The sequence below is a fragment of the Drosophila sechellia genome, chromosome 3R (assembly GCF_004382195.2).
Source record: "Drosophila sechellia strain sech25 chromosome 3R, ASM438219v1, whole genome shotgun sequence".
Lineage (NCBI taxonomy): Eukaryota > Metazoa > Arthropoda > Insecta > Diptera > Drosophilidae > Drosophila > Drosophila sechellia.
The window spans coordinates 21517085-21542909 of record NC_045952.1 but is presented as its reverse complement, the minus strand read 5'-3'; the positions used below and the strand labels follow the sequence as shown (position 1 = coordinate 21542909).

Here is a 25825-nt window from a genome sequence, read left to right as displayed (position 1 = left end):
GACAATTGAGCCATTCCGGCACTTCGACAGATGCGCCGAGTAGTTGCGTCTAGTTCTGGCCGATTGTCCTGCCGCAGTGGCATTAATTACACTTTGACTCGATAAATTGATTCGGCATGGACGTGCCGAAGCTCGAACTTGGTCCACCCATTGACTGGATGGGAAATCGCTTAATATGTATTAACATTTATTGCCGGCGAAAGTTTCAGAGCGAGGGAGCAAAGAAAGAAAGCCAAGGGCAGGCCGGAAATTGCCGAATACTGATACTTCCGCCGGAAATAAGTTCAGTTCTTGTTGTTCACGGTGCTTGAGGGTGCTCCCTATCCTCCTGCCTTCCTTCTCAGGAGTAAATTAAGTTAAGGTCGTTGCCACTCTATCTATCAGTCGATCAAACACGAAGGACAACGCCTAAACGGCGCCTCCATCTCAGCTATCAATGGCTATTAATTGCCGGCCAATCCCCGGTTCACAGCACTTTGCACAATAAACAGATCATAATCTGGCTAAAACTATCAATTTTGAAGTCAAACAGAAGGGAATATTTCAATCGCCCAAGACGCAAAAGGAGTGGAGAGCGACAAAAAACAAATGAAAATGCTTTACAACATAAAAACAAACTGGAGAACGGGACGACGGCAACGATGTGTTAACACTTCGGAGGTTGGGAGGACGAACGAGTGGTGGCCGGGTGACAATGGAGACAGCCGAAATCCTTCGATGGGTTCTCGAGCTCCTCCGGAGGTCCTGACGACTGGGACGACTGGGTGTCCTCATAGATTTACGCACACTTAGGCAGCATTTACTCAGTCCTCCAACTTCAAATAGTCGTATAAATTGTTCGGCAGGCGCAACTGTAGCCCGGGCTCCTCTTTTTGTTTCAGCTCCTCTTTGTCTTTGGCTTTCGGTTCAACTGCTGTCCGGACGGAGTTTTCCACTGGAGCAAGGGCTGGGTCGTACGTAGCTAGGGGGTGGGGCACTTCCGGGGTGTGAATGAAGTGCCATGTTCTCACGCTCACGCATTTGCCAAGTGCCTGCCGGCCCACATGTCGTATGAGTTTTATGTTCCTCTGTTTATATGACTGTCTCTGTGCGCTCAATCGTTTCTGAGACACATTTATTTGCCCAGCTCGTCGTCGTTGCTGCTGCTTTTGTTAGTTTATCAAATAAAATTAGTGCTATAAACATTCGCTTCTCAACGTGGCATGCAGCATGGGCAAAAGGAAACCCAATTAAAGTTTTGCTTTAAACCAAGTAAAACATAAGCTCCTTCTGGGAAATACTTAAAGCTATTACTATTATATTTTCATTTAATGCTTTCAATTTCAGAGCCCCTTTCAACCTACACCTCTGACTTCTCCCTAATATATTTGTTTACACAATCGCAACTCTTTGACACTTCATGAGTTTTTCTGCTCTTGTGCCACCCACTTCCTTGGGGGATTTATTGCCATAGCGAATCTGTTGGTATTGGGGATCAGGATTCAGGATTCAGGGTTGAGGGGTCAGAGGATCTGGGAAATGCGGAAGGAAGGCCAGACAAGGACCGAGCGTGTATCCCATTTCCGGCTGATGACTCGGATGTTTGTTTTAGCGGCGGCATTCCACTGTGCTGCAACTTTGCACTGGCTATTCGATTCAAGCTGGCACAAGTATCTATTAAATTTATTTTATATGTGCGGCATATCGATACAAATGCATTTGGCGCACAAATAGCCAGCATAACAAAAGATGCTTGAAGGTACACAAAACGATAAACACACAGTATGTAGGTGGCGCACAATAAAGGGGTAGACTTACCGATATCCTATGATTTATAGTTTGCAAATATTAATTACAGTTCATTCTGAACATAAAATAAATGAATGTAAATTAAACTTAATTTAACAATAATCACAATAATTTAATTTCCTAAAATGTGGGTTGTATACGTCGATTCCACTTTTTGGGTTGTAATAAAATCTGTGTGTGTGTCCTCAGAATAAATAGTAGGTCCCCCCGAAACTTGGCATTTTGTCCTTTTGATGACAATAAGTGGGCCCCTCAAGGTTCCGCCCATTGAAAAAGAAGAACACGTGTTGAGGTTCCCTTAATGGGACATATTTGGGTGCTAGTGGCATTGGCCCACAGACTAGACGCTTTTCATTGTCTATACCCTTGATAAAGATCCTCTTTGTTGGCCATAAAATGGCAGCCATACCTGTGATGGGATCGGTGGGCATACTTGTATGGCCCTGGTGTATGTGATTATATAATTTCAATTTTAGCCAAGCCGAGCCAGTCAGGCACATGATTATAATTCGCTGTCGGCCAGCCACTAAATTTCTGAATTCTCGCTTAGCAAACAGAGAAATAAATTGGTGCGAATAAATTTTATTATTATCGCAATTGAATTGAATTTGCGATAAACGTAAAAATAATTCGCATGTTGCACACGACCGCAGGAGGCGGCGGGGCGAATCGATACGGATTTGTATGGTCAGTAGTCGGTCGGCCCTACGGAAATCTCAGCCAGTAGGTCGCTTTTGGCCAGGAGCATGGTCCTGTTCCTGTGTGTTGTAATCCCTGCCAAAGCGATTATAGTTTTTGTTTGAATTTTGAATGTGCACACGGCAGTGGGCAGGACGCAGGATCTGCAGTATTTACATTGATGAACTTTAGCCGCATTTTAATTGGATGCTAACTGCCACTGCCGCTGCCTCTGCCGCCCACACTTGGCCGATTAGAGCCCAATGGAGTCCGCAGTTACTCTATTTCCAATTCGCATGCAAATGTTGCTGGTCGGCGGCGGCGGAGCGATAACAATGGTTTCGGTTTATGCCCGCTAATTTCGCTGCCATGCGGTAAATGGTAATAAGCGCACTTTCGCAGTGGCAGGATGGCCGTGAACCAACAGCTGATTGCTATTTATTTTAGTTTTTTCCAAAGGCAGTTCGTCCTGCAATTTGTCACTGCAGCTGGGCCATAAAATCAGATATATATAGGCACATACCATAGTAGTTATTTGGATTGGCGCAAACAAATTGGTGTGTTTTATGGCCGCCCGTACTGTTTAAACTGCCTGTTGGCTGGCTTAAAAGCTAATTACATTTTATTTGTGCAAATATTTGACCCCCACTCATTAGTCCGCGCCACCCAAGTTTTCAGCCCACTTTCTCTCCACTTCACACTTGCCCGCATTCATGTAAAAATCGAGCGGCCATTCAGAGCTCAGCCTCACTTGAGTTCAATTAAAACCGCACTTGTACTTGTTTGCATAACAAACACACTCAGCGCACACTCGACACACTCGGCCAACTGGCCAAGCCACCATGGCGCCACGCCCCTTCATTCTGGCCCGCTCGGCCGCCCATAATGCAAAACGAACGAATTCAGTCAAAGGCTGAGCGCAGTCATTGTTGACCATTGTTTAACAATTAACCGCAAATTGAATGCAATTAAATAAATAACGGTGTTGAACCTTTGTGCAAACGATGTAGGCACGTGTACGCGTCGCCGAAGTCGCTTCTCCAGCCCCTATCCATCCTTCTCCCCACATGTGTATGTATAAACCATATAGTGTAGTGTGCAGGATCCCTCTGCGTATGGGTATGTATGTCCTTCATTGCCAAGCCAACGGTGAGCGCAGTGCAAACACACACACACGCACTGCCCGCTGTGTGTATGTGCGAAATGAAATGAAATATTACGTATACGACACGTCGGTCCATTGGCCAGCAAACAATCACACACACACACTCGCACAATGGAGGTCCAACAAAGTTATTGTTGTACTCGATCCGCAGAACACCAGGCTATATGCCCCACCTATTAAAATGTCGGAAAATTCAAACAGAAATATTATTGGTAATAATATTTAATGCATATTTTGTATACTATTAGACAGTATATTTAATGTAATCGCAGAATTTTGCATTCATCACATTATTCGCACAACATTAAACACAATAAATCACCACTAATTTCGATAATGTCTAAACTATCAGCTACTAAACGATTAATTACTAAAGCATAATTATTTTTATGGTTGTGGTAGTCAAATTTTGATTTATTAGATTTTTCTGTTCACCTAATAAGTATGAACTTAATCCTTTGATTAACTTCAGTGGGTGATTTTCAGTTCATGTCAATGTAATTAATTCCAATAATCACATATCAGATAAGAGCTATTGCATTATATACTGTAGACAAGACATAAGATACATTAATTTACCAGTTTAATATAGTTTCATGTCATTACTATTATAACATGAATTAATTCTTTCCAGATAGTACTGCCTGATTGTAACAGTGTATCCCAACTCTTATTGTTACTGCATTCATCGTCGACCAGCGAAACTTGGCCCTCGTATAAACGCAGCCAATTAATCGCAGCTCACAACAGTGCAGCCGATAAAAAGCCAGGACTCGGACTCGAGTGCACTTAAGGCGCATAAATGAGTAGTTAAAAGATTGCCACACTCTTTGGACTGATTGATGGATTTGCTTTGTGCCCATTGAGGCCATTCGAGGGCCAAGAGCCAATTGCTGAAGTTTGACTTTGAGGGGCCGATGGGCAGGGGAGGGCGGCTGGCTGCCCAATTTGACACTTTTTATTGAGCTGTTTTGTTTTGTGATCGGTGGAAAAAATTTCAATTTGCTATCCGGATGGGTTGCCAGGGACATGTGCACGCAATCTAAAACTTGTATGACAACGACACACTGCACTGAGTAGTGAGCTGCAGCCATTGCTTGCGTTTCAATTTGGCCCGCCCGTCGCGCTGATTGTCTATTTGCCAGGACCGAACAAAAAAGGACTAATAAAAATTGGAGTATCTAGCGTTTGGGTGTATTTTGCAACTGCAAACAGGACTCACCGCGAAGCGAGTACGAAACACGAAACGCAAATGTTAAATGTCAGTAAGACATGCAAAGATACTGTCACACATTGCGGCCTGTTCGATGGCGGTTGCCGGAAAGGATAATGCAGGGCTCCATTATATTTGGGGGACCTCGCATTGATTGACTTTCGCATACACATATGCGCCGCATATCCTTTTGAATCAGAGAATGCTGCCGTAGGTCGCCGTGCCACACCAAAGGACTAACGGACTAAAGGACAAAAGGACCTGGGCTCCTGTGTGTGTTATGACAATTTATTGCCTGGTGTTTGACGAAATTGAATAGCACCGCCGTTGGATATTGTTGCTGGCCGACACATCGCAGCGAGTACGCTGCAGATGGAAATTGGAAATTGAAAATTGTTTGCAGCAAATGGAGTGGCAGGCAAAAAGCCCTGAAAGGACCTCTGCAACAATAGTATAATTGAATTGCCTGCCATTAGGACACATTGCACCCAACTTCGGCGCAACTGCTCTCACTTGTTTAATGATTTCTGAATCTGAGTTGCGCAAATTTAAATTTCCCTTGAACCATCACATGACCAATCCACCTTCCTTGCTCGTTCCCGTTGGCCAGGTCCTTTCTTATTCATGCCCAACTTTCGCATTTCGACAAACAAGAAGTCAAATTGAAAAGTTTTTATTTTGTCAACAGCTGATGGGTGGAGATGGGGCAAAATAAAAAAAAGCCAAATTAGAAGCCGCGAGTGGGAAAGTGAAATAAAGTTGGCAACGCAGTCCAATTGCCGAGTTGTGTTTCCAACTCGAGCAGAACAAATAGCGGCGAAAACTTGGGGGCACACATAAAGTTAGAGCCAGGCTCCGCTCTCTTTTCGCTTCAATTTAAATTTAATGCCTTCTCTTTAGTGTATTACCACATAATTGTGAGATATCGATTGGCAATTAGTTGTGCACTGCATTTGCATTACCATTATCCCTGGCCCAAGGATGTTCGAGTTGGCAGCGCATAAATGATGGCCAAGACAGACGGGGAGCAACTGCAGCCTGGTAGGTAATTATTATTCTTAATTATCCACGGATGGCCAAGGAAGTTCCATAGAATTCGCTCCTTGGCGGGCCAATTATGCAAACGCTGGCTCGGACAAAACAAAACAATACCAAGATAAGTAGAGATTTTCCCCTATTTTCTTTTTTTTGTTTTGTTTTTTGGCCCAGCCTTTGCGCTCGTTAATTGTAATTGAAGTTTGTAATTAAAAAGTTTATACGAAGCGCGCCGTCATTAAAAGGAAATGATGCTGGCTAATACAACTAGTGGATGCGATGCCATGGCTTCTCGAAAGGGGAACTTCCTGGTTCAGGTGGCATTAATTTTGATTTAAATGGTGTGTAAACGCTTTTAAACTTCCGAGATTTGTGTGGCCTTCGTTTCGGGCACTTTATTTGGCCGCAATTGAGTTATTGGCCTCATTAGCGCCGGCTTTCTGCTCCGGGATGCAGCCCGACAGCGGATCTGGTTCGACTAATTACCACTCTGATGAATGGGTAGGGCACCTTGCCAGGCATCCTGCGGCAGGACTTTCAGGACTGCTCCCCGCCTCACCCGCTCACCGCCACCTTGTCAGCCAATCAAAGTGGGTAAACACCACACACACTCACACGCACAATCGTGGGCACACAAAACGACGAGCAAACGGCCTCAACCTAATCATGAATAATGTGCCACATATTCACACAATAAAATCAAGAAAAAGGCAACACAAATATCATAACAAGCAGTCTGGCCCTCAGTTCGCCACCCCTGGCTTTTCAGCCGATCCTATCAGTCGAAATGTGACATAGGCCACGCGCGTTAGGGCGACTGAAATTGGGGGTGGTACACTGAGAGAAAAGTTGGCTCAATATGGTAATACTTACTTGATGGTTAACCCCAATAATGAAACAAGAATATCCATATATACATCATGAACTGGATTCTCTTACATTCAATCAGATCCTAACTTTTTCTCAGTGCAGCTAGGCAGGCTCTGGTATTAAATATGCGTGTCATGTCCATTTATTTGGCTTTGTTGTCACCTTCGGCCATGTTGACTTTTCAATCTCGCCGAACACTCGACGGCGGCGTTAGCCTTGGCAATCTGGATAATGTTGAAAACATATTGGGAACATCTACCGGATCCCCGTGGCTTGACTTGATTGAATGGGCCTAGACCAGTTCCAGACATCTAAAGTGCACACACATGACTTGCTCGCTCGGATTGCAACCAATCCCCTCCAGAACGCAAAAACCAGACCCAAAACCAAAACCCAGTTCGTCAACTTGGAAGGAGCGCACTCATGAGAAAATATTTTTTAGCCCAGTCGGCCGCTTAATCAGCATTTGTCAAATGAAAAACCTTTCACCAGCTCCTGGCCAAAATGACACTGACATTGCAGAGAGGCTGGCAAATGGCTTTCTCTCTCTCTTTGTGTGTGTATTAGTCAGTGCATGTGTGTGAGTGTGAGTGTGAGTGTGTGACTGCTTCTTAACAATGACACCAAAATGCCTGGCATTATGCGGGCTGGTGGCTGCATTGAGTCTAACGTCAACTGTTTCTGTTGACAAATTAGAGCAAAAAGTAAAAATCTCCCATCCGGCAGACAAATGTGGTTCGAAAAAGGGGGGAAACCGAGGGATTTTTCTCGTAGTGTGAGGGGGTTAAATATGAAGCCAGGTGAAGCAGTCACCTGGGAAACCGGCAAACACACAAAGGCGCTGGCAGCAGGTCGAGTGCTTTTCCCCAATGCGAGGCTGGCAAATTTCCATAAATCATATTAACCCACATTTCACATTACCCATTCCGCCCGTCCTCCGCTTTCCACTCGTATTGTTTGCTTAAAAGTTTTCATTTTGCACATTTGGCATAGTTTCGCCTTCCACTCAACTTTGTGTGCAGCTTCCTTTCTTGCGCTTGCTGCACTTAAAAATTTCCCTGGAAGTTGTCAGCCGAGAAAAAGGTTTTTCAGGGCCAGCGTTCGTAATGAATATCGAAGCTTTCACTCTGAACAGTAAGTCCTGTGCAACGGTGAGTGCAGGCAGGTAAATAATTTGGGCTAAGTAAATATTGATGAATGTACTTTACGCGCCGCCCGGAATATCTTTCATTTTATCCAGCTGAAATCGCATGCATTTTTTATTCTAATTACCCCCGAATTGGAAAACAAAATACCCAGCAGAATCACAAGCTCAAGGCTTTCGATGGTCGCCTCTGTGGGGTAATAAATCATTTTTATTGCTGCCACTTAAAATACCATTGTGTTGCAATAAAGTCGCCGTAGTAAAACACGAACATTTGCTAGACGGAGCAGTGAGTTTGACCTGTTACTACTGTAGCCCTAGTTATCCTGGTTATCCTGGCCACAGGAGGAGCCTAATTGAATAGGGATGTCTGGCTGCGGCTCGTGTCATTAGTTTTAATTCCCATTTCGGGATTGTGGTCTTGCAACATCTGAAGAAGCCTCGCCGAAATGCTTCCCAAGTAATTATGCAATCACTTTTCGGCATGACCTCCAAAACGAACTGCTTGCATGTCCTGTTCCCAGGACCCTCCCCTCTAGACTCCTTGCGGCCTTCTGGCGTTACAAATTGCCGCCGTACGCGAGCTAATGCTTTGCTATTTGTACAAAATGCTAATTTGATTTATCCGCATTTCATTTTTATGAGGCCTCGCTTGTTTTGCGTTACATTGAATCCATTTTTTAGCTGAATCTCGCGTGCCGCGTGTCACCGACGTGAATGTAAATAGTCAATGGAAAGCGTCGCGTATTCCACATCTTTGGCCAGGACGAGCGACTAGGCTAAGGCCAGCTCGCAATTAGGATAATCGTCGGCGGGAAATGTTAATTTAAATGTGAATGATTGTGGCTCTGTTTCTGTTTCTATTCCTGCTCCTCCTGCTTATAATTTTAATACTGTTGCTCTGGACTTTCGTGCCGCTGGTTGCGTGATGGACTACATGTGTTTGGGCGCGGAACTTACGGCGATTGTGTAACCGCTTGGCTAAGCTTGATTTCGAATTGGATTCTCTCGTGACAGGCGGCCATGCGTGGGGCATTGATTGAGTGAAGTGGGTGACATGATGACTATAAGTCCGATGTGAAAATGCCACGCTGATCGGCATTCATAGCGCACCAGGAACTAACAGCCTCTTTCACGGCCAAGGATCTTGGCATTTCGCAATGGATCTCTTGGAGACACTCCACTAAGTTTAGAAAGCCATTCGAGGGGACCAAACTCTTCCGTATTACGTGAGATCTGTTGATGGTTAGCGGCTTGTAAACAGACGGCTTATCGCGTATCCGCCGCTGAGAAATTCTCTTCGGCCTGGAAATCGTTTTAACAATCCTTTTGGGAGCAGCCGCATTTCTCACCCGCTTGGGTTGCTTCGTAATCATTTTGGGTGAGTAATCTTTCTATAAAGTATGATATGCTATATGAATACGGATTCATGGGAATTCAGCTGATTGAACTCCACTTACCATGTTAGCATATCGATTCCGCTTAGTCTGCGATAGAGTTCCCCAAACACGTGCTGCACTTAAGTATGCATCATTGGAACTCATTTGCGTGTGCTGATTCCTGTAGACTGTCAGGTAGTTTTTGTAGGCAACAGAATCTCTAGGCTGAACTGATCTACTTAAAACGAAACCCATTGCAGAACACTTGAGATTTGGTTGTATTATAAATGTAAAAGTATAATTCTTTATCACATAAAAAACTGCTTGTGTTGTGGATGCACTAGTTTATTTTGTATAAAATGGAGTTTAGAGCAGTTTGACACAAAATGCCATGCTTTCTACAAATAACAACCTCAATATTCTCGTTTGCTTGTATAATCTAGAATAGGAAATGTGATTCATGAGTAATTTTGATTTATTGTGTAGTTCGCACTGCTACCTAGGAGTTCATCTAGATCGGAGACTGACCTGGAGGGCCCACATCACGTCGGTCAGATCTAAGTCACTGGCGAAGCTAAAAAAGCTCGACTGGCTCTTCCACTCCAGGAAACTTCAAATGAGCTCTAAGGCTCTTTTAATCAAAGCCATTCTCGCTCCAACGTGGAGTTATGCCATCCAGCAACTATCCTAGCTGATCCCATCTCCCTCCGAAGACTGAAGAGGGTACACCCCAGCGATCTCCTTACCCGGAGGATAACATAACATATTACATTTTCTTTTGTACTTTATATTTAAGATACCACTTGGTCTCATTTATCTTTATCACACATTAGGTTAAGTTCAGAGGAATTACTGAACGATTCCTTTTGAAACCTTAATAAATAGAATGACCATTTAAAAAAAAAGATGATTTAAAATATGGCAAAGTGAGAAAATTATTCAATCATTTAGTAGCAGCCAATGTGATAAATTTTGCTTTGATAAATAAATACGAAAAACAATATTGTCTGGCCGATTCTGACGACTTTGTTGAGTAGATTTAAGCCAGAACATGAGCACGGTACACTTTTCATAATTAAAGAGCTTCCTGCTACAAACATTGGTGATTGCGAGCAGTCGTCCCCCGCAACTCCTTCTCCTTGCCAATCTTATCGCTTGGCTAACGAACTAACGCCATTAGCCAACGCGGCCGGTGCGACAACCAGTGGCTACGTAATAAAAAAAGGGCAACAACCGACCATTAGGCTTTCGGTCAAGTGGCGGTAGGCAAGGGATCGGGAGAAGGACTCGGGCCAAGACGAGGTGAAGCCTAATGAAATTCCATGGAAACATGTTCTCGCCTGATAAGCAGCCATTGGTCAATTGGCCAGTGGCGGGAGGAGGGCAGTCGTCCGCCTCCAAATGTGCACCACACAGGCAATCCGGAGGAAGCGAGCGTGACGCGGTACGCAAAACGCAAGCCAGCCCGCCGCACGAAATATGAAAAACTCCATGGGCAAAAAGTCAATGTCATTTGCAATGCAGCTCCGTAAATTATTTTACATGGCCGACTTAAGGCCAAAAAATGAATGGAGTGAGGGGGCTGGGGCTTTAAAAACCCAAACCCGAGGCAGAAATTCAAGCAGGGTGAGCCGCACTTTCCCGAATCACCGCCAGGTGGAGCTGCAGCAGATTGCAGTTTAACTACACTGGAAGAAAGTAGACCTTAGTGTAACATTATAGCACAGTTGTAGCTTTCTAATTTATTTCTGAATCATAAAATAACTATTATTTCTTTATCCAGCAATTGCACTTGGCGGTGACTTGTTCGCAGTGTAAGTCCACGTGTTTCACCACGCCTGTCCCAACTTTCTGGCATTTATCTCTGTGAAAAGAAATCGCTCAACGCCGGTCGGCAGTCGGCGGGGATTCTTTGTCTTAGCCCATAGCTGGTGGCAAACTGGCGGAGGACGGCGTGGCCAACGCAAAGCAGCGTTTCCGCCGCTTATTCCTGTGCAGCGAGTCCTGGCAGGGAGGAGGATGCGGTGCAGGAGGATTCAGAGGCTCCGCCTCTCCTTTGGCTTTGTGTATGCAAACAAAGTACGAGATAAACTTTTGTTCTGCCTGAACTTTGTCGCGGCTTCGAGTTCGGGGCTTCTGCAGCTGCCGCGTTTGACTGTGGCTGTTCTCGCATTATAATTTCAGCTCGCTTTCGCACAATTCCCGTCTCTTTGTCCGCGCTTTATGAAAATGAGTTAAACATAATACAAATCTCTGGGGCGAGTTTGGGAAATTGTTTTTAAATTTCACCAGGAGGCCCCTAATTCTCGCTCCATCTCGTCGGGTTCTGGTTTTGTGTCACACGCGCGAGGCGGCGGAATTGAAAATGCCAGGAACAATATGTCATTAGAATATAAATTGAAATTGACGGGCCAACTTGTTTGCCTTTCGTCGGCATTTCTTTTTGCGGCACGCAGACAGGGTAACTGTCATTGGTTTTGCATGTTGCAGGTTGATTAAAAACTATACGAGAGTGTTTTTCCACCACTCACCACTCACGTGCCGCACGCAGGTCGAGGCGAAAATTATCCGCATCTCGGATGCGGTGACTTCTGTGGAAGGCAGCAGAAATGCCGGCAATCCTGGCAATCCAGCGGGGGCACCGGGTGTCAGGCCATAAGCATACTTTTCCAATTTACCCCCACCATCGCTGGAGCGGACTGTGCGAAATGAGCCACTCAAAGCAATCAGGCAGACACATCTCTGGCCCCACCCAATCACTCAGCCAGCCACGGCCCCACTTCGTCTTCCAGTTTCCGGCCGAGGAGCTGGGGAGCCGGGGAGCAGCCCATACCGGAATCCTCACCAGCCATCAGCGCCATGAATTATGCAAATCTCTTGCGGCCAACTCAACGCAGAGGCGGTCGAGCTGGGAAAAAATCAAACAAAATCGATTGATGTACAAATTTTTCTTAGCATCCGCAAACAATTTTCTCCCATCGAGATGGAGCCCGCCTTTTGATTTGTGCGTCAATGACAGGCGGCAGGGGGGAATGGGAGCTGCCTGAGTGGAAATGTTGTCTTGTCCTGGCAGCCTACTCCTAAATTATGTAGATTTGTTTTAGCATAATGCCTGGGCTTGTGTGCGTGTGTGTGTGTGTTTGCTGGGCGAAGGAAGCAGGAGCGGACACAAGGATCCTACAGCGATTTCTTTTCTCTTATCCGCCTGCAACGTTTTAAACCGCCATTAAGTTGCCCCCATAAATATCAGGCTGCCCCGTTCCCAAGTCTGCACAAGAAGAATTATGTAAATTCGGTTGGTCCTGCGACTGCTGCACCACACCACCCACAACCCAGCAGCCCCAGCCCATTCGCATTTCATTGAATTATTGTGCGTTGCCCAGGACAACTGATGGTCCCTGGATGAAGGCAGGACTCGCCTTTTCGACACATTCCCCCGTTGCCATAGTGTTAGTTGGCACTGTGCGGTTGCCTTTGACCCGGCCAATGGTCTATACTATATGAGAAATTCTTAAGTTTCCACTCCGTTGTTTGCACTGGCTAATTTAATTTATTGGCATTCTCTACGCAATTTAGTTTAATTTGCCGGACATTCCCCTCGAAGGAGAACTCGCAGAAAGTGTAACTTTTCCATCGGCAATTGTTGAATAGAAACTTGCATTTTTAGCAATAACTGTTCGCCGAAATCAAATCAGCTGAAAATTAATTTAATTCGCACTTGAACGGCAAAGTTTGGCTGCCATGTAGCTTTATGATTTGCTTGCGTTTTATTCTCCACCAGCCAGCGCGAAAAAAGCGAAAATACCGAGCTGCAAAATTTTAATTATAAAAGTTTGGATCTTGCTCGCCTTGACGCCTCCTTGCCAGCCAAACAAAACTGGCTGACTGACTTGACTGACTGGATGGCTCGTCCTGCTCCTTTTGCCACTCCTGTCTGCGGATTGTGGCTGCTGGTGGAAGGACCAAAGTGGGGTTATTAGTGCACATCCGCACCAGCTTCGTGCGCTGCAGTTTGCCAATTTCACCAATATTAATTATGATTTCATTTTCGTTAGTTAACAGTTTTTTCGCAGCGATTCTTTATTGCTTCCACGCTCCTTTGAAATGAATACCAATGGATATGAATGGGGTAAGTGAAAGAGTTTCCTTGTGGCGCAACTTAATTAATTTTACATTGCTTCGAGTGCACTGCTCTCTGGCTGGCTGTCGGAAAAGTGTTCAAATGATAAACGAGCTAATTAATATGCGCAAAAACTTGTCCCTGGGCCAACTGAATCCAATGCAAATGGCTGCAAAGAGTCGCTTGTGGCCCGCCAATTATGCGATATGATTTGCAAAAGTTAGCCCCACACTCCACACTCGGCACAGCATATTTCTGCGAAATGTCCCCATTTTCCGGGGCCAGTTCAACGACACAATTTTCATTAAAATTCATGTGCAATATATTGAGACTTGCATGCATAATGGTCACTAAGTTTGCACCCGGCTTGCAAACTTGGAGGGTGGCATCAAGTGGGCCCGCCAACATGCAAATACACCGACGTGGCCAGGAACATCCAGGCAACTGGTAACTGTGTAGTTGGTAGCTGGTAACTGGAAACCAGTAACTGGCATCCGGACATCCTCTGCGTTCCGTTCGAAATGCAACTTGCAAGCGTAGTATCCGCCTGTATAAAAACGCAGCTCAAGTAGTTTGGGCGCCCTATGAAATTTCATGCATAAACTTTTGCCAAATGCAAAACTTTTAATAATTTAAACCGTGCACGTATGTCCACGTTCCTGGCTCACTCTTGTCCCCTGGTCAGCATTTGGTTTGGATGTTTGAAAGAGAGCTTAGAAGTGCTTGAGGCGAAGTCCTTGGGAGAAAATCGACAAAGAAGAAAAAACCTGGCAGAGTCATCGATGATTATGTACTTTCATATAAATTTGCAGAAAGTTTGCGAGTCTGCTGACTGGCACAAAGGATGTGACACATTTAAATTTCATACTTCATACTTAGGACTTGCATTATGGCAGGCAAACACTTGAGGGCCTCTTCAAATTTTACAAAAATTGGAAACGATATGCGATATACATAATCGTACAACTATATTAAACCATTTCCATTGCTAAGCTGCAGTTGGATTCAATATTTGGAGAGAAATATCTCCCTCTCCTTTGTGAATGCTGATGATTTGCAAACATATATATTGCTTTTGCCGGAAATAGATTTAATACTAACAAGCTGAAACACCAGAAAAAAGTAAAACATGGGCGAATGAAACCAATTTGCATAGTTTAGTTTACATCTAATGCTTTATTTTATTTTTGAATATTTTAGGGTTTCTTATGCGCATTAATCATACAATTAGCATCGTACTATGTAGTTAGTAATTAATGAATTCACTTTTTATGAACACGTACCGGTCACGTGCTTAGCTATATCTGTTTAATCTGAATTATACTGGTATTTAGGTTCAGGCTGGATCCATTTCGGATCCCTCCTCATCCCCTCATCCCCTCATCCTCCTCATCTATGTAAGTTAGTTATGCCTCCGGTTCGTCCTGCATCCTGCATTCAACTGGCTATGTAAGGTACACACACATACACATTTATGTAGATAAATTGTAACGCTTTTACTTGGTTTTCAATGCGACTCGACACTTCCCATTTTTGAATTCGTTTCCGGTTTTGGCCTCTCGTTCGATCGACATGCTAAGTACAGGAGTTGTGTACGAGTTCGAGTTGTTGGCCGCGGCCTATCAAATATACAAGTGACCCTTGACCTCTATTGTGTGCCCTAAATGAAACAGTACGGATTCGGAATCGTACAATTGGAAAGGTGCAAAAGCTGATAAAATGCCTGCTGGGTTCGTAACACTCAATATTATTCACGTATTTATGTATATTTACAGGTTGACACGCGTGACATCCACGTGCCGCTAATATGTATGCAAAGATTCACATTCAAATACTCCGAATAATATTCCGATTTCGCTTTCGATTCTGATTTTGAGTGGGGGATTAGCTTACTTGCGTCGCTCATGTTTCGACCTTTCGCCTTCCTTTTTGGTGGTACAACACGTTTGCTTAAATTCTAATTTACATCGAAAAACATTACATTGAATTGCTGTTACGTTGTTATCCTTTTTGGTTATGGGTGCGCTTACTGGCTAAAATAAGACTACAACTGCAATCGAAAAAGTGTGGCAATAGAAATGAAATGAACTCGAATATGAAACGGAAACGTGGCAAATACTTTACATACTAACATTTTTGCGGTGTGTGTGTGTTCTCTTTCCCCCTCTGCTTTATTTCATCTCGAATATTTTGTTATTTATGATTTCGCTCGAAACTAAATAATATCACTATATAATGTTTGCTTAATTTACATACACATCCTGCGCATCCTGCACATCGGGCCGCATCAGCCCAACATTTATGAAGTAAAATGCAGTTCACATTCAGATATCTAATGCTTATTTACATGACCTAGTTCGACTTGCTTATTCTACCATGGGAATGGAACGGGGGTGGGCTTTGGATGGTGGATGTTGGATTTGGATTCGGATTTGCCTCCTCCAATTGCAATTTCCATTAACCATTTTCCGGCTGTATGTGTGAGTGGGTGTGTGCTAATTTAATCGTGGACAAAACTCTTGAAAAATTATTTACATGGGTTATTCGTTCAGCTTTTTGGTTTGCAATCTCCATTCGTCATTGTTGCTTAGTTTTGGGCTGGATTCACTTGCTCTCTCGGTTGACAGGGTAGGTGTACAATAAAATCTTCTATTTAACTTCCGGATTTCTATACACTTTATGCCACCGCCCTTTCCCGGCAACTTCCTTCTCCAAGTGCGAGTGATTCCCCTTGTCTTGTGCTGCTCCTGATTTGGATCCTGATCCCGATCGTCTGCCGCATCAACTGCTTATCCCAGACCCAGTCGGCGTCTGTCGAACTGACAATTACTCAAGGCCAGGGCCAGCAGAAGCGCCGTGTGAAGAACTGTGGATCCCGGCAGGCTGCCTATGGAGGCACTATTGCTGCGCGACTTGGAGCTGGCCACCACCTCGGCGTCCTCGGGGCCAATGTCCTGGCTGTTGGTGGCGACGACAAATTGAAATATATCGCTGACCTGCGGGGTTGAGGGCGAGAGGCGAGAAAAGCAGACGTGGGGGTTGAGCAAAGAAAAGTGGCACAATATCAAGATTAAGTAGCCGCCCTGTCGCACCGAACTGAGCAGAACACTCGCCTAGATTTATGTCGGTGCTTTTGGCATTGAGCTATATAGGGGGGCTTTACGTAGAGAACTCACCTCATTCCAGCCGTAGCGATTCTTGGCCTGTACAATCGCCTCGTAGTAACCGCCCGGATGCAGATTCTTTATGGTGTAGGACATGATGTGTGTGAGGGGCTCCGAAGCCGGTCGGTGCTCCGGGGTGAGGATGAAGTCGTGCCACCTGCCCGGCTGCTGGTACGTCTCATTCATCTGTACGGAGGAGAAAGAGAGAGACGAAGAGCCAAATTAAGTGCCGGATTCTACCATTGACAGTTTTCCTTTGATTCCTTAATCAATTTTATGTCCTGCGCGAGGAAACCAAATGATTTCCGCTGCGAGCGCCCGATCAAGTTATGACAGCTATCACATCAATTAAGCCTCCTCCACACCGTCTCCTTCCTGCCACTTGATATGCCGCCCCGGCAGAAAGTCCTCCAATAATTGCACTTCAATGGCGCATGAATGCAGAGAAAAAATTATCTCCGCCCAATCAACGGCAGCCCACTGCAGTTCGACATTCAGCGCCAAGTGTCCTTGGGTTGAAATCTCATTAAATTTCGAGGTCCAACTCGCCCGATTTGCTTGTTTGTACAGACCAGAGCCGCAATTAAGCGACATTTTTGTGTGGGTACACTGATTTGAGTATTAAAAATCACTTTTCTTTTTTTTATGTATACCTTTGCTACATTGAAAAGAATTTTACTTGCTATGTGCAACTGACCTTTTAGATTGCCTCTCAAAAATAACCTTTTCAGACTATTCCTTTTTTTGAAAATTATTTTTTGATTGAATTTTCTGCACCACTGAAGTACAATTTTTAATATATTTATATTTCCTTCTGTACCCACATAATTTTCCCACTGGTTTTTTATCTATTTCCTTACAGTTCCTACATGAGCTTCATTCCCTTTTATCAGCGTTTTGGATGTCGATTCTCAAGACATCACAGTGAGTATAATTTTAATCACGTGCTTCATTAGTGAGCACAGTGCTCGCCAAAAATAAAAGCCCCTTTCCAGACAAGATGTCAAGGTATCGGATTTCTTGGAGCGTGGAGCGTGGAGCGTGGAGCATCTCGCAGCAGATTGTCAAGATGTCAGTCTGGCGGGATCGGGCTTTGTGCATGTTTCACCATTAATTAATTGAATATACTCCTTTCATATCGGATTGCCAGTGGCTTCCCGCCCATTATCCAGCCCCGCCAGCCTTCCACTCACCTGCACTCGACGGTAAAGTAGGCGGACCTCCTCCAGCGGCGGGTAGCTATCGATTTTCCAGGTCAGATTGTAGCTGTCCGGCGAACGACCCCACTTGGGCGAATAGAACTCGGCGGCTCCGGGGCGTCCGGAGAGCTCCATGTATTTGCGGGAGCGTCCCAGCGAATTGTCCGCCACGCAGCTGAAAGGGATTTCTAATTAGCATATGGCTTAAGTGGTTAATTGACTTAATTTGCTTTTGGTTTTCGAATTTTCTGCGCTCTTTCATTTTTTTCCCGTTGTTTATGTGTGTGTGTTTTTGACTTGTTAATTTCTGGGTGCGTCATGTTTGCCTGCAATCACTTTAGCACACGGCCAAAAATGTAATTTCCTTTTAATTTTGCATTACACTCTGTCAGCATTACTCATACGCCATGTGGCGAACAACCATCCGCACCGTGGGCCAGTGCCCGCATCGATCTGGCAGTCGGCAAGTGGCTGGCAACCGACTGGGGAACTCGACTCAACTAATCCAAACACGTCGACACGTCGTGTGCAGAAAAGCCACTCACTGTGGGTGGTGGACAGGTGGTTCGGTGGCATGGTGGCATGGTGGCATGGTGGTTCGATGGGCACCACTAGCCCCATCACCATCAGCATGAACATCACCAACACCCACCCACATCGCCCCCATTCGGAAGATGGCTAAAACTTTGTGCATGAAATGTTGTGTCAACATGGCGAAACTTCCGCTTCTTTAATATGTTTCAGACAGATTGACATTGATGTGGAAAACTTGTTTGTCCGCAAAATGGGTGGTGCACGCCCCGCACAGACTATTCCCCAGAAGCCGGACGTGGCAACACGAATGTTCGAGTGTGGCAAATACGGCAGCAGCGGCGGACTAAGCCTCGATCCCAGACAAGTGGGAACTTACAACTTGCTACTGCTAACTGGCTGACAAAAAGTGAAATAAGTTGTAGTCAAAGTTGCCAAATTGACTAAATCAACGCTGGCCGGCAAAGTTCATAGTAAGCCACAAGTTGTCCTCGTCGATTCGAGGATTCCATTGAACTACTACTCGTAGTAGGACAGCAGGACTCACCTGTAGTTGCCAAAGTCCTCCTGCTGGATGTGGCGGATGGTGAGCATGTGCCGGTTGGCTCTGGTGGCCATGATGCGCCTGTCCGTCGATTGGATCGGAAATGAGTTTTGGTACCAGGACACCTGCAGCGAGAAGTGTCTTGGATTAGCTAGCTGACGATGATCACGATGAAGATGGAGACTGAGATGGAGATGAAGATGAAGCACATGTCGATTGACTGCAACTACGATAAGCAACTAATAAATTCAACTCAAAATTTGACCCACTTGTAGTAACTTCAGCCGACTGTCCGCAATTCGAAACGAAATGAAACGAAAGTTGGGCAAATAAAAATGGCATTAATTTGCCACAGCAAGAAATCGGAAAAAGAAATTGCAAGCCAGTGTGGCACAAAGCCTGTGAGAACAAGAACTGGACACAATACAACAGAACAGGACTCAACTGAAACGAAAAGCTGAATAACTGAAAGAAAAAAAACGGAAAAACAGGAAAAGTGACCTGGAAAACAAAGTTCTTGCATAAACCAATGGCATTGGAGGTGGCAGGATGACTCGCTCGGTGGGAGCACTGCATGCTCGCTATCCTGCCTGCCCCCATTCCCATTTTCTGCCCATGGCCCCGTAATCGTAATAATCTAAAAATCCACGAAAAATAACAAAAACTGCATGGGCACAATGGAACGAATGAAACGGTGCATTCAAAGAGCCAACAAACCGTTGCGACTGGATCAGCGAAAACAATGCAAACGAGCTTCGCCTCGAATCCTTCGCCCGAGTGTATCCAGGATTTCTCCACTTGTATATCCGGGGGATCTGCACCCAGATACCCAGGCATCCGTCAGGTTGCAGCATGGCAGAATAGCAGGATTGCAGGATGGCAGGATGGCCGGCAAGGACACACAGAGAAAGAATGAAAGAAAGAGAGAGGCGGTGGAAAGAATTTAGCACACGTAGCAGCAATCTGATTACAGTCAAAAATCAATTTATATACAGTTGCTAAGATTCCGTTTGGTCTCGGCTTTCTTTTCCCGTTCAAATTGTTTTCTGCCCGGCATTTGTCTATATCGAATCGGTGGTGCCGCACTGTTGCATGCATCCAGTATCCTGGTATCTGGAGTCGTGTATCTGCACAGCGGTTTCTCGACTCTGATCCGGATTTGGTTTCCCGCTGCAGTCAGCAGCTTTAAGGCACTGATTTACGAGTCCCGCGATACACTTTTGCCCAATACACTTTTCTCCGCCTTCGGTTACAAGGTTTTTTTACATCTGAAGTTGCCATTGAAAAGTTCTGATATACCCCAAATGGATTTCAAGTGGCTGCTTTATTCACGCAATGATTAATGACAGACGTTGCGGCACAGACACTTAGTACTTGCAGATACACTTCGCTACAAGGCATATACCCAAAAAAGATACTTTCCTGGCTAAATTAACTTTCTTATGCTAGAATTTTTATTTTATTATAGTTTTTATCAGAGCTTGTCAAAGTGCACTTACACAACACATCCAGCCGCATATCCACTGTGACCGGGTCACCCACTCCGTTGTCGGCGGTGCACTGGTAGACTCCCGCTTGCTGGCGCTCGAGCTTCTCCAGGGTCAAAATGGGTCCGTCTCCGATCCTGGCCGTCGACTTGTTTGCGCCGCTCTGCAAGGATATGCCAAGTGGAAGAGAATAGTACATAAAGGTCGGAATATTTTGTAACGCTTTGTAAACAGAGTGGCAACAAATTGAATCAATCGCCGACATCTTTTGGCCCCGGCTAAAATGAAGTCGGCGAGAGTGCAAGTAGCAAATGTCAAAAGACAAATGCTGTTGGCAAGCGAAAAAGTAAGGGAAACGAAATGAAACGAAACAAAACCCAAATGAAGACATCTCCCCGAACGAGAAGCGAAAAACTTGCTCCTGCTGCACGGGAGGGCAGAATAGGAGGTCAAAGGGCAAGTTGCACAAATATTGGATGTGGAGCATGCAAACTGGATGTAAACACAGACATCGGAGCGGGTCTCAAAGGGCCAAAAAGGGCGTTGTAGCAAGTCAGCTTTTTGGCTTTCTGGCTGCGAGCGTCTTTTCTTTGGCAACCGGCTTTTGGCTCGGCTCGACTTGGCTTCGCTTGGCTTTGGTATGGCTGGCTTTTGGGGCGGGAGAAGTCACTTCTCCCGGGGGAACACGTGTCAACGTGTGCTCCAAAGACAGCCGAAAACACGACGGAAATGCTGGGGCAGATTGAAATGGAACGCAGCTCTGTGGAATGACACCCAGCCAGGCTGTGTCTCCAGGCAAGCGGGTGGAACTATATCGGCAGGACGAGAAGGACCCCTCCATAAAGGTGGAGTCGAAGCAACCCATAGTACCTACGTAGAAGCAAACAAATCGAACGGAAATGTCAAATGCGCCAAAGTGCAGCAATGCAAACGAGACTTTTACCCAAATGTAGATGCTCTGACATGGACATATATGGCACACACATTCGTGGAGTGCTTACGACTCCGACACTTGATTTATTGAAAGTTTGTGAGTGAGTGCAAGTGGGTACACTCAGAAAAACGAAGCGCAGATGGCATTTGTGCGTACTTAAATGTCAAAAAAATTGCCTATACAAGTAGGTAGGTCGTTTATTAATATGTATTTTAATCATCCTAGATTAATGATTTTCAGTACTTCTGTCAGTTGAACTGCCTTCGTCACTTTTTTCCAAGTGTATGCCACTGACTATGTGCTAACTGGTCGAGTGACACTGACAGTGACTGGGTCACTAGACTGGTTGCCAAGCGGCAATTTCTTGGGTCCCATGTTCGGCTTTTGCCTTGCTGCTTGCTTGGTAGTCGTAGAATATAGCATACTTTTGAGGGTCTGTGAATCGCATTAATTACGCTTTGAGTACGAGCCAGGATTTCTCCCTGGCAACCTGCAGTCACCGAGTCTCACCTTCCCGGCATTTGCAAGTGACTGTCGCTGACAGTGATTTAGTGTAAATTCCCTGGCATCGAATCAATGCCAGATTCGGATCCCGAATATATAGCCCTAACTGGTATAATGGGAAATGTGTAATGGAAGTGTGGCTCCCTTTTGTGTAGTGTCTGCATGCTCTAGTTGGCACAAGTTGATAAACTTCTCGAAATTAGCAGCGAAAACTAATTGCCAACTCGCATACGCATTTGCAAGTCATATAAGTCGGCATAAATTCATTTGTCCCGCTCCCGTTTCGCCTGGTTTTATACTTTATACGGCCCAGTGGCAAATATGTTATCCCTTTGTTGGCTCATGCGTAAAATTATGTGTTTGTTGAATTCATAATTGCCTCCCATTACTGCCACATGCCGCAATCGTAGATGGCTGTGCCTTGCGATTTATCATCTCACTTTTTGTTTGCTAGCTAGCTGCTGCTGCCGAGCTGAGATTTCGGCGGCAATGTGTTGAAAACTTTGAGTGATGCGATATGTTGTTGATTTATAATACAAACAGCAGCACAACACATTCCTATCTAGACCTGGCTTTAATGTGGGCGAATCGTTTTTAATTAATAACGCCCAACTTTTGGCCATCCCAAATGGCTGGAAAACTTTTGGCCCCACTCACTCTCATTGCCTCCCACCGATGGCGAAAAGTTGGCGGGCTCTTAAGAGCTTAAATGCGAGTGAAAGTGAAATTTGAAAGGGAAAGTGCTCAGCAACTGACCCCACGCAGTTGTCCGTTGGGAGAAGGGAACGCAATTTAAATTTAAATTTACATAACGATGCGAAACAGTTGCGAAACAGTTGAATTAAATTCAATTAAACTAAATGAAATTCACTTAAAACGGCTTCGAATTCTCCGGAGCACACAAAGCGATGTGTAACGAACCTTCTTGGTCCAGTAAATGGATGGCACCGGATTACCAGATCCCTTGCACTCCAGCGTAATGGGTCCTCCTTTGCGGGCCTGCAGTTGTCCGGATGTTGGGATGGCCCGTACACTGGGCGGAACTGCGGGTGGAAAGCAGGCGGAATAGGGAGATGGGGGAGCAGTTCAGTAAATCAGTGGCTAATTGTGTGTGCGCCTTAAGGAGCACTTGTCAAATGCAAATCTGTGAGCTAATGCTGTGCAAACATGTCGACGTGTACTCACCCAATATCTCAACTGTGTGCACTTGATCACGATTTATTTTGTCACTGATTTGACAAACATAATCCCCGGCGTCTTGAGGCTCCAAATCGGATATCTCTAAATTATAACCATCTATCAGTCTTACGCGCTCATCCCTTGTAACCATAATGTTGGAGGCAGTGAGCACATTTGTTCCCCGTCGCCACAGAAGGACGAAATTGCCTGCAAGAGATAGAGATAGAACGATAGAGATGTAGAACTGTGGAAAAAGCGGGGAAATGCGGAGTGTGGTCCTATAAGAAGATGAAAAATATGTAGAGCAAAATGTGTGTCCTCTCGTTGGCTACGAAATTTATTGTAAAATGCCGCAATATAAACATGAAACATTTTGCTGCCAGCGTAGACATATACTTTCAGCTGTCACTGTGGCTGGCAAAGTTCGTTGTGGCGAGCGGCAGGCGAGTGAAAATAGTTTTCGTCCTAGCTGATACTTATCTATCCCTCCGTCTTTCCATCTCGCAGCTGTGAAAATTCTGCAGATTCTTTTCTGTTTGTCCATCCGGAGCGGAGGTCCTCCGGCCAGGAGCCAGAGTAGCAGAAGCTGGATATGTGTGGGCTTCTGTTTTCATCTATTTTTTAGTATGTTTGCCCATATAAATGACATAATTTTGCAGATGTTGTTGGCATAATTCTTAGCCTGTTTTTTTTTATTCTTTGTAAAATATGCATACCAGTCGGATCGCTTTTATTGTCGTCGTCGCCACAAAAAGGCAAACGAGAATTTGTTAAATGAGATTAAGTGGCGTATAATATGTTTATTTATTTTGTGTGCTTAAGTCCCTGAATGAGAGACCCGCATTCAACTCCGTCGGCCTCGAACAATTTATGAACTTGTATTTATTATGGAAATATTAAAAAAGCAAACGTGAAAAAGCGCCGCACGCTCATATTACGTATATGTGCTGTAAAACCGAAATCAGAGTTGTGTAAACACGACGTCGCCAGCGTTTATCCAATGTAAAAGTGGGTGGTGGTTCGTCCTTTGCCGACTCAGTCCAACGGTCAACGGTTTGTTGGCATATGATTTTCAGCATTCGAAATATGAAATTTTAATGAAATGTTTTTATTTTCTCGACCTCCGAACTTTTATTTGTCCATATATGCGCGTTTGCGTCCGAGTGTGTGTGCGAACCCACTGGCAGCTGAAATTTTCCCGACCTTAAGCCGCCATTAAATAATCACAGCTTAAAGTAATGCATTATTAATACCGCTTTTAAAATGCATTCGCGTCTGTAATGAGTGTGCTCAGTTGAGCATTTGCCTTCCTTCCTTCCTTCCGGTCATTAAGGGGTACTCACAGTACTCACAGAATATTCGCTCAAGTTGTACAGAAAGTTGGGGCACAGGAACCCTCTCATAAGTCCTCGTTGAAACCAGCGGCTTAAACCCAAGCAATCATCATTTTATTGGGGCTCGATTATTATTGAATCGACTCCAGACCTCCGCAGCAATTGCCCGGCAATTTGTGGATGGTGAGCAGGTGGTGGAGGGTTTTATTTTGATTTTATATTAGTCCTTGCCGGTTTCCGGTCCTGCATTTTATTAGAGTCTAATGGCTGTATATTGATATTATTGGAATGGGAGAGGAATGCCATAAAAATTTCATTTTATAGCTCGTCAATATCGACATGTGAATTCGCAGTCGACTTTAGGCGCTGCCCTTTTGCCTTTTTCCTGAGCACTTTGTGGCTCATATTTTTCATTGGCCTACAAGATGGGTTCGATTACTAAATTCCGAAATGAGTAACCCACTTTGCACAGGGCACCACTTTCAATAGATTTTGGGTGAAAGCAATTTGGTAAGTCAATACGCTGGCTTGCCTCGAGACCAATGAAAATCCAATTTATAACCGCGCTCAATATTTATTGATCAGCGTTTTTGTCTGCCATTCACCGGGTGACAACATGACGTATACGTATTTGATTCGCACATATGCGACCAGAGTACATATGTACGTATGTGTGTAGGGGTACATACATCTCGTACCACGGCGAACGGCAATCAATGAACGGCTTCATAGACCATTTGATACTTAATTTCTTTTATTGGATTAAAGGCTTGCCACGTCGCTCTCTTTCTGCTTGACCTCGCCGCTGGCTCTTTGGGGCATGAAAGCTGCAATCAAACCCTCGCCATGTCACCCATCGTTAAAAGCTGAAGAGGATTGATGACAGTGCAGTGGAAAAAGTACACACAGCGCCAGAAAACATGACCAGTGACATGGCCAGAACCGCAGTGGGGCTGCAGTGCAGCGGGGCAGATTTCCGGCAACAAATAGAGGAAGCCAGAGCATTATCCACATATCCAATTACTACTCCCTGCCGCTGCAGCCATTATCATGATTATTTAGCAACAAGCTTGAAGAAGGGTTCTATTTTAATTACCACCAGGATGCTGAGGCTTTCGATTTTCAAACGTATCATCGAGCAGTTCACATCACCTGCCATCTGATGCGTATAGAGAATTATAAAGTCGACGGAGCTATAATCCCCAGCTGAGCTCAAATGACAGCTTAAGGCGCAGATTGAAATCTGTGTTGGCCAGCTGGACATTTGAACAGCTGAAATGGCCTCACAAAAAGTCGAAACATCAGGCGTTAATGGGAAATCATTGCACTTTAATGCCTCGCCTAGGCAATCGAATTAAATGAAAATATTTTGTTAAAGAAAAAAGCTACGCACAAACAAGCTGGTACAACCGGAAATACGCACACGGCATTTGTTGGAAGTACACTCAGCGAAATTAGTTATTACCTTAGATAGGTATTTACGCTGCTACATATATTATTATGCAGCTCATCAGATACTTAATGATATTCGCTCGCTTCGCCCAGTAAAAAGTGCGA

General features: G+C 44.8%; 2 protein-coding genes across 2 annotated transcripts in view; both read right to left on the bottom strand.

Moving 5' to 3' along the window:
• Positions 1-8068: 8068 nt before the first annotated feature.
• On the bottom strand, positions 8069-9687 carry LOC6607510. Its single transcript, XM_002032243.2, has 2 exons — positions 9354-9687; positions 8069-9287 (listed from the first exon to the last, which is right to left on the bottom strand). Exons 1-2 carry the CDS (start codon positions 9525-9527, stop codon positions 8958-8960), a joined length of 504 nt encoding a protein of 167 aa, XP_002032279.1. The 5' UTR covers positions 9528-9687; the 3' UTR covers positions 8069-8957.
• Positions 9688-14548: 4861 nt separating this feature from the next.
• Positions 14549-25825, bottom strand: part of LOC6607509 (MAM domain-containing glycosylphosphatidylinositol anchor protein 1) — a 61462-nt gene continuing 50185 nt past the window's right edge. The window contains exons 4-11 of the mRNA XM_032721524.1: positions 22941-23141; positions 22677-22798; positions 20330-20480; positions 19548-19645; positions 18834-18955; positions 17750-17930; positions 16569-16742; positions 14549-16388 (exon numbers count right to left, since the gene is read on the bottom strand). Coding sequence (XP_032577415.1) covers positions 16182-16388; positions 16569-16742; positions 17750-17930; positions 18834-18955; positions 19548-19645; positions 20330-20480; positions 22677-22798; positions 22941-23141 — 1256 coding nt within the window. The 3' untranslated portion in view covers positions 14549-16181. The remainder of the gene's footprint in view (positions 16389-16568; positions 16743-17749; positions 17931-18833; positions 18956-19547; positions 19646-20329; positions 20481-22676; positions 22799-22940; positions 23142-25825) is intronic.

Bases quoted from the DNA above. Each gene is read 5' to 3' on its own strand.
- LOC6607510 (XM_002032243.2), bottom strand. From the start codon at position 9,527: ATGGGTTTCGTTTTAAGTAGATCAGTTCAGCCTAGAGATTCTGTTGCC. The intron at 9,288-9,353 runs GTAAGTGGAGTT...CATACTTTATAG, and splicing joins GGAATCGATATGCTAACATG to AAAGATTACTCACCCAAAAT.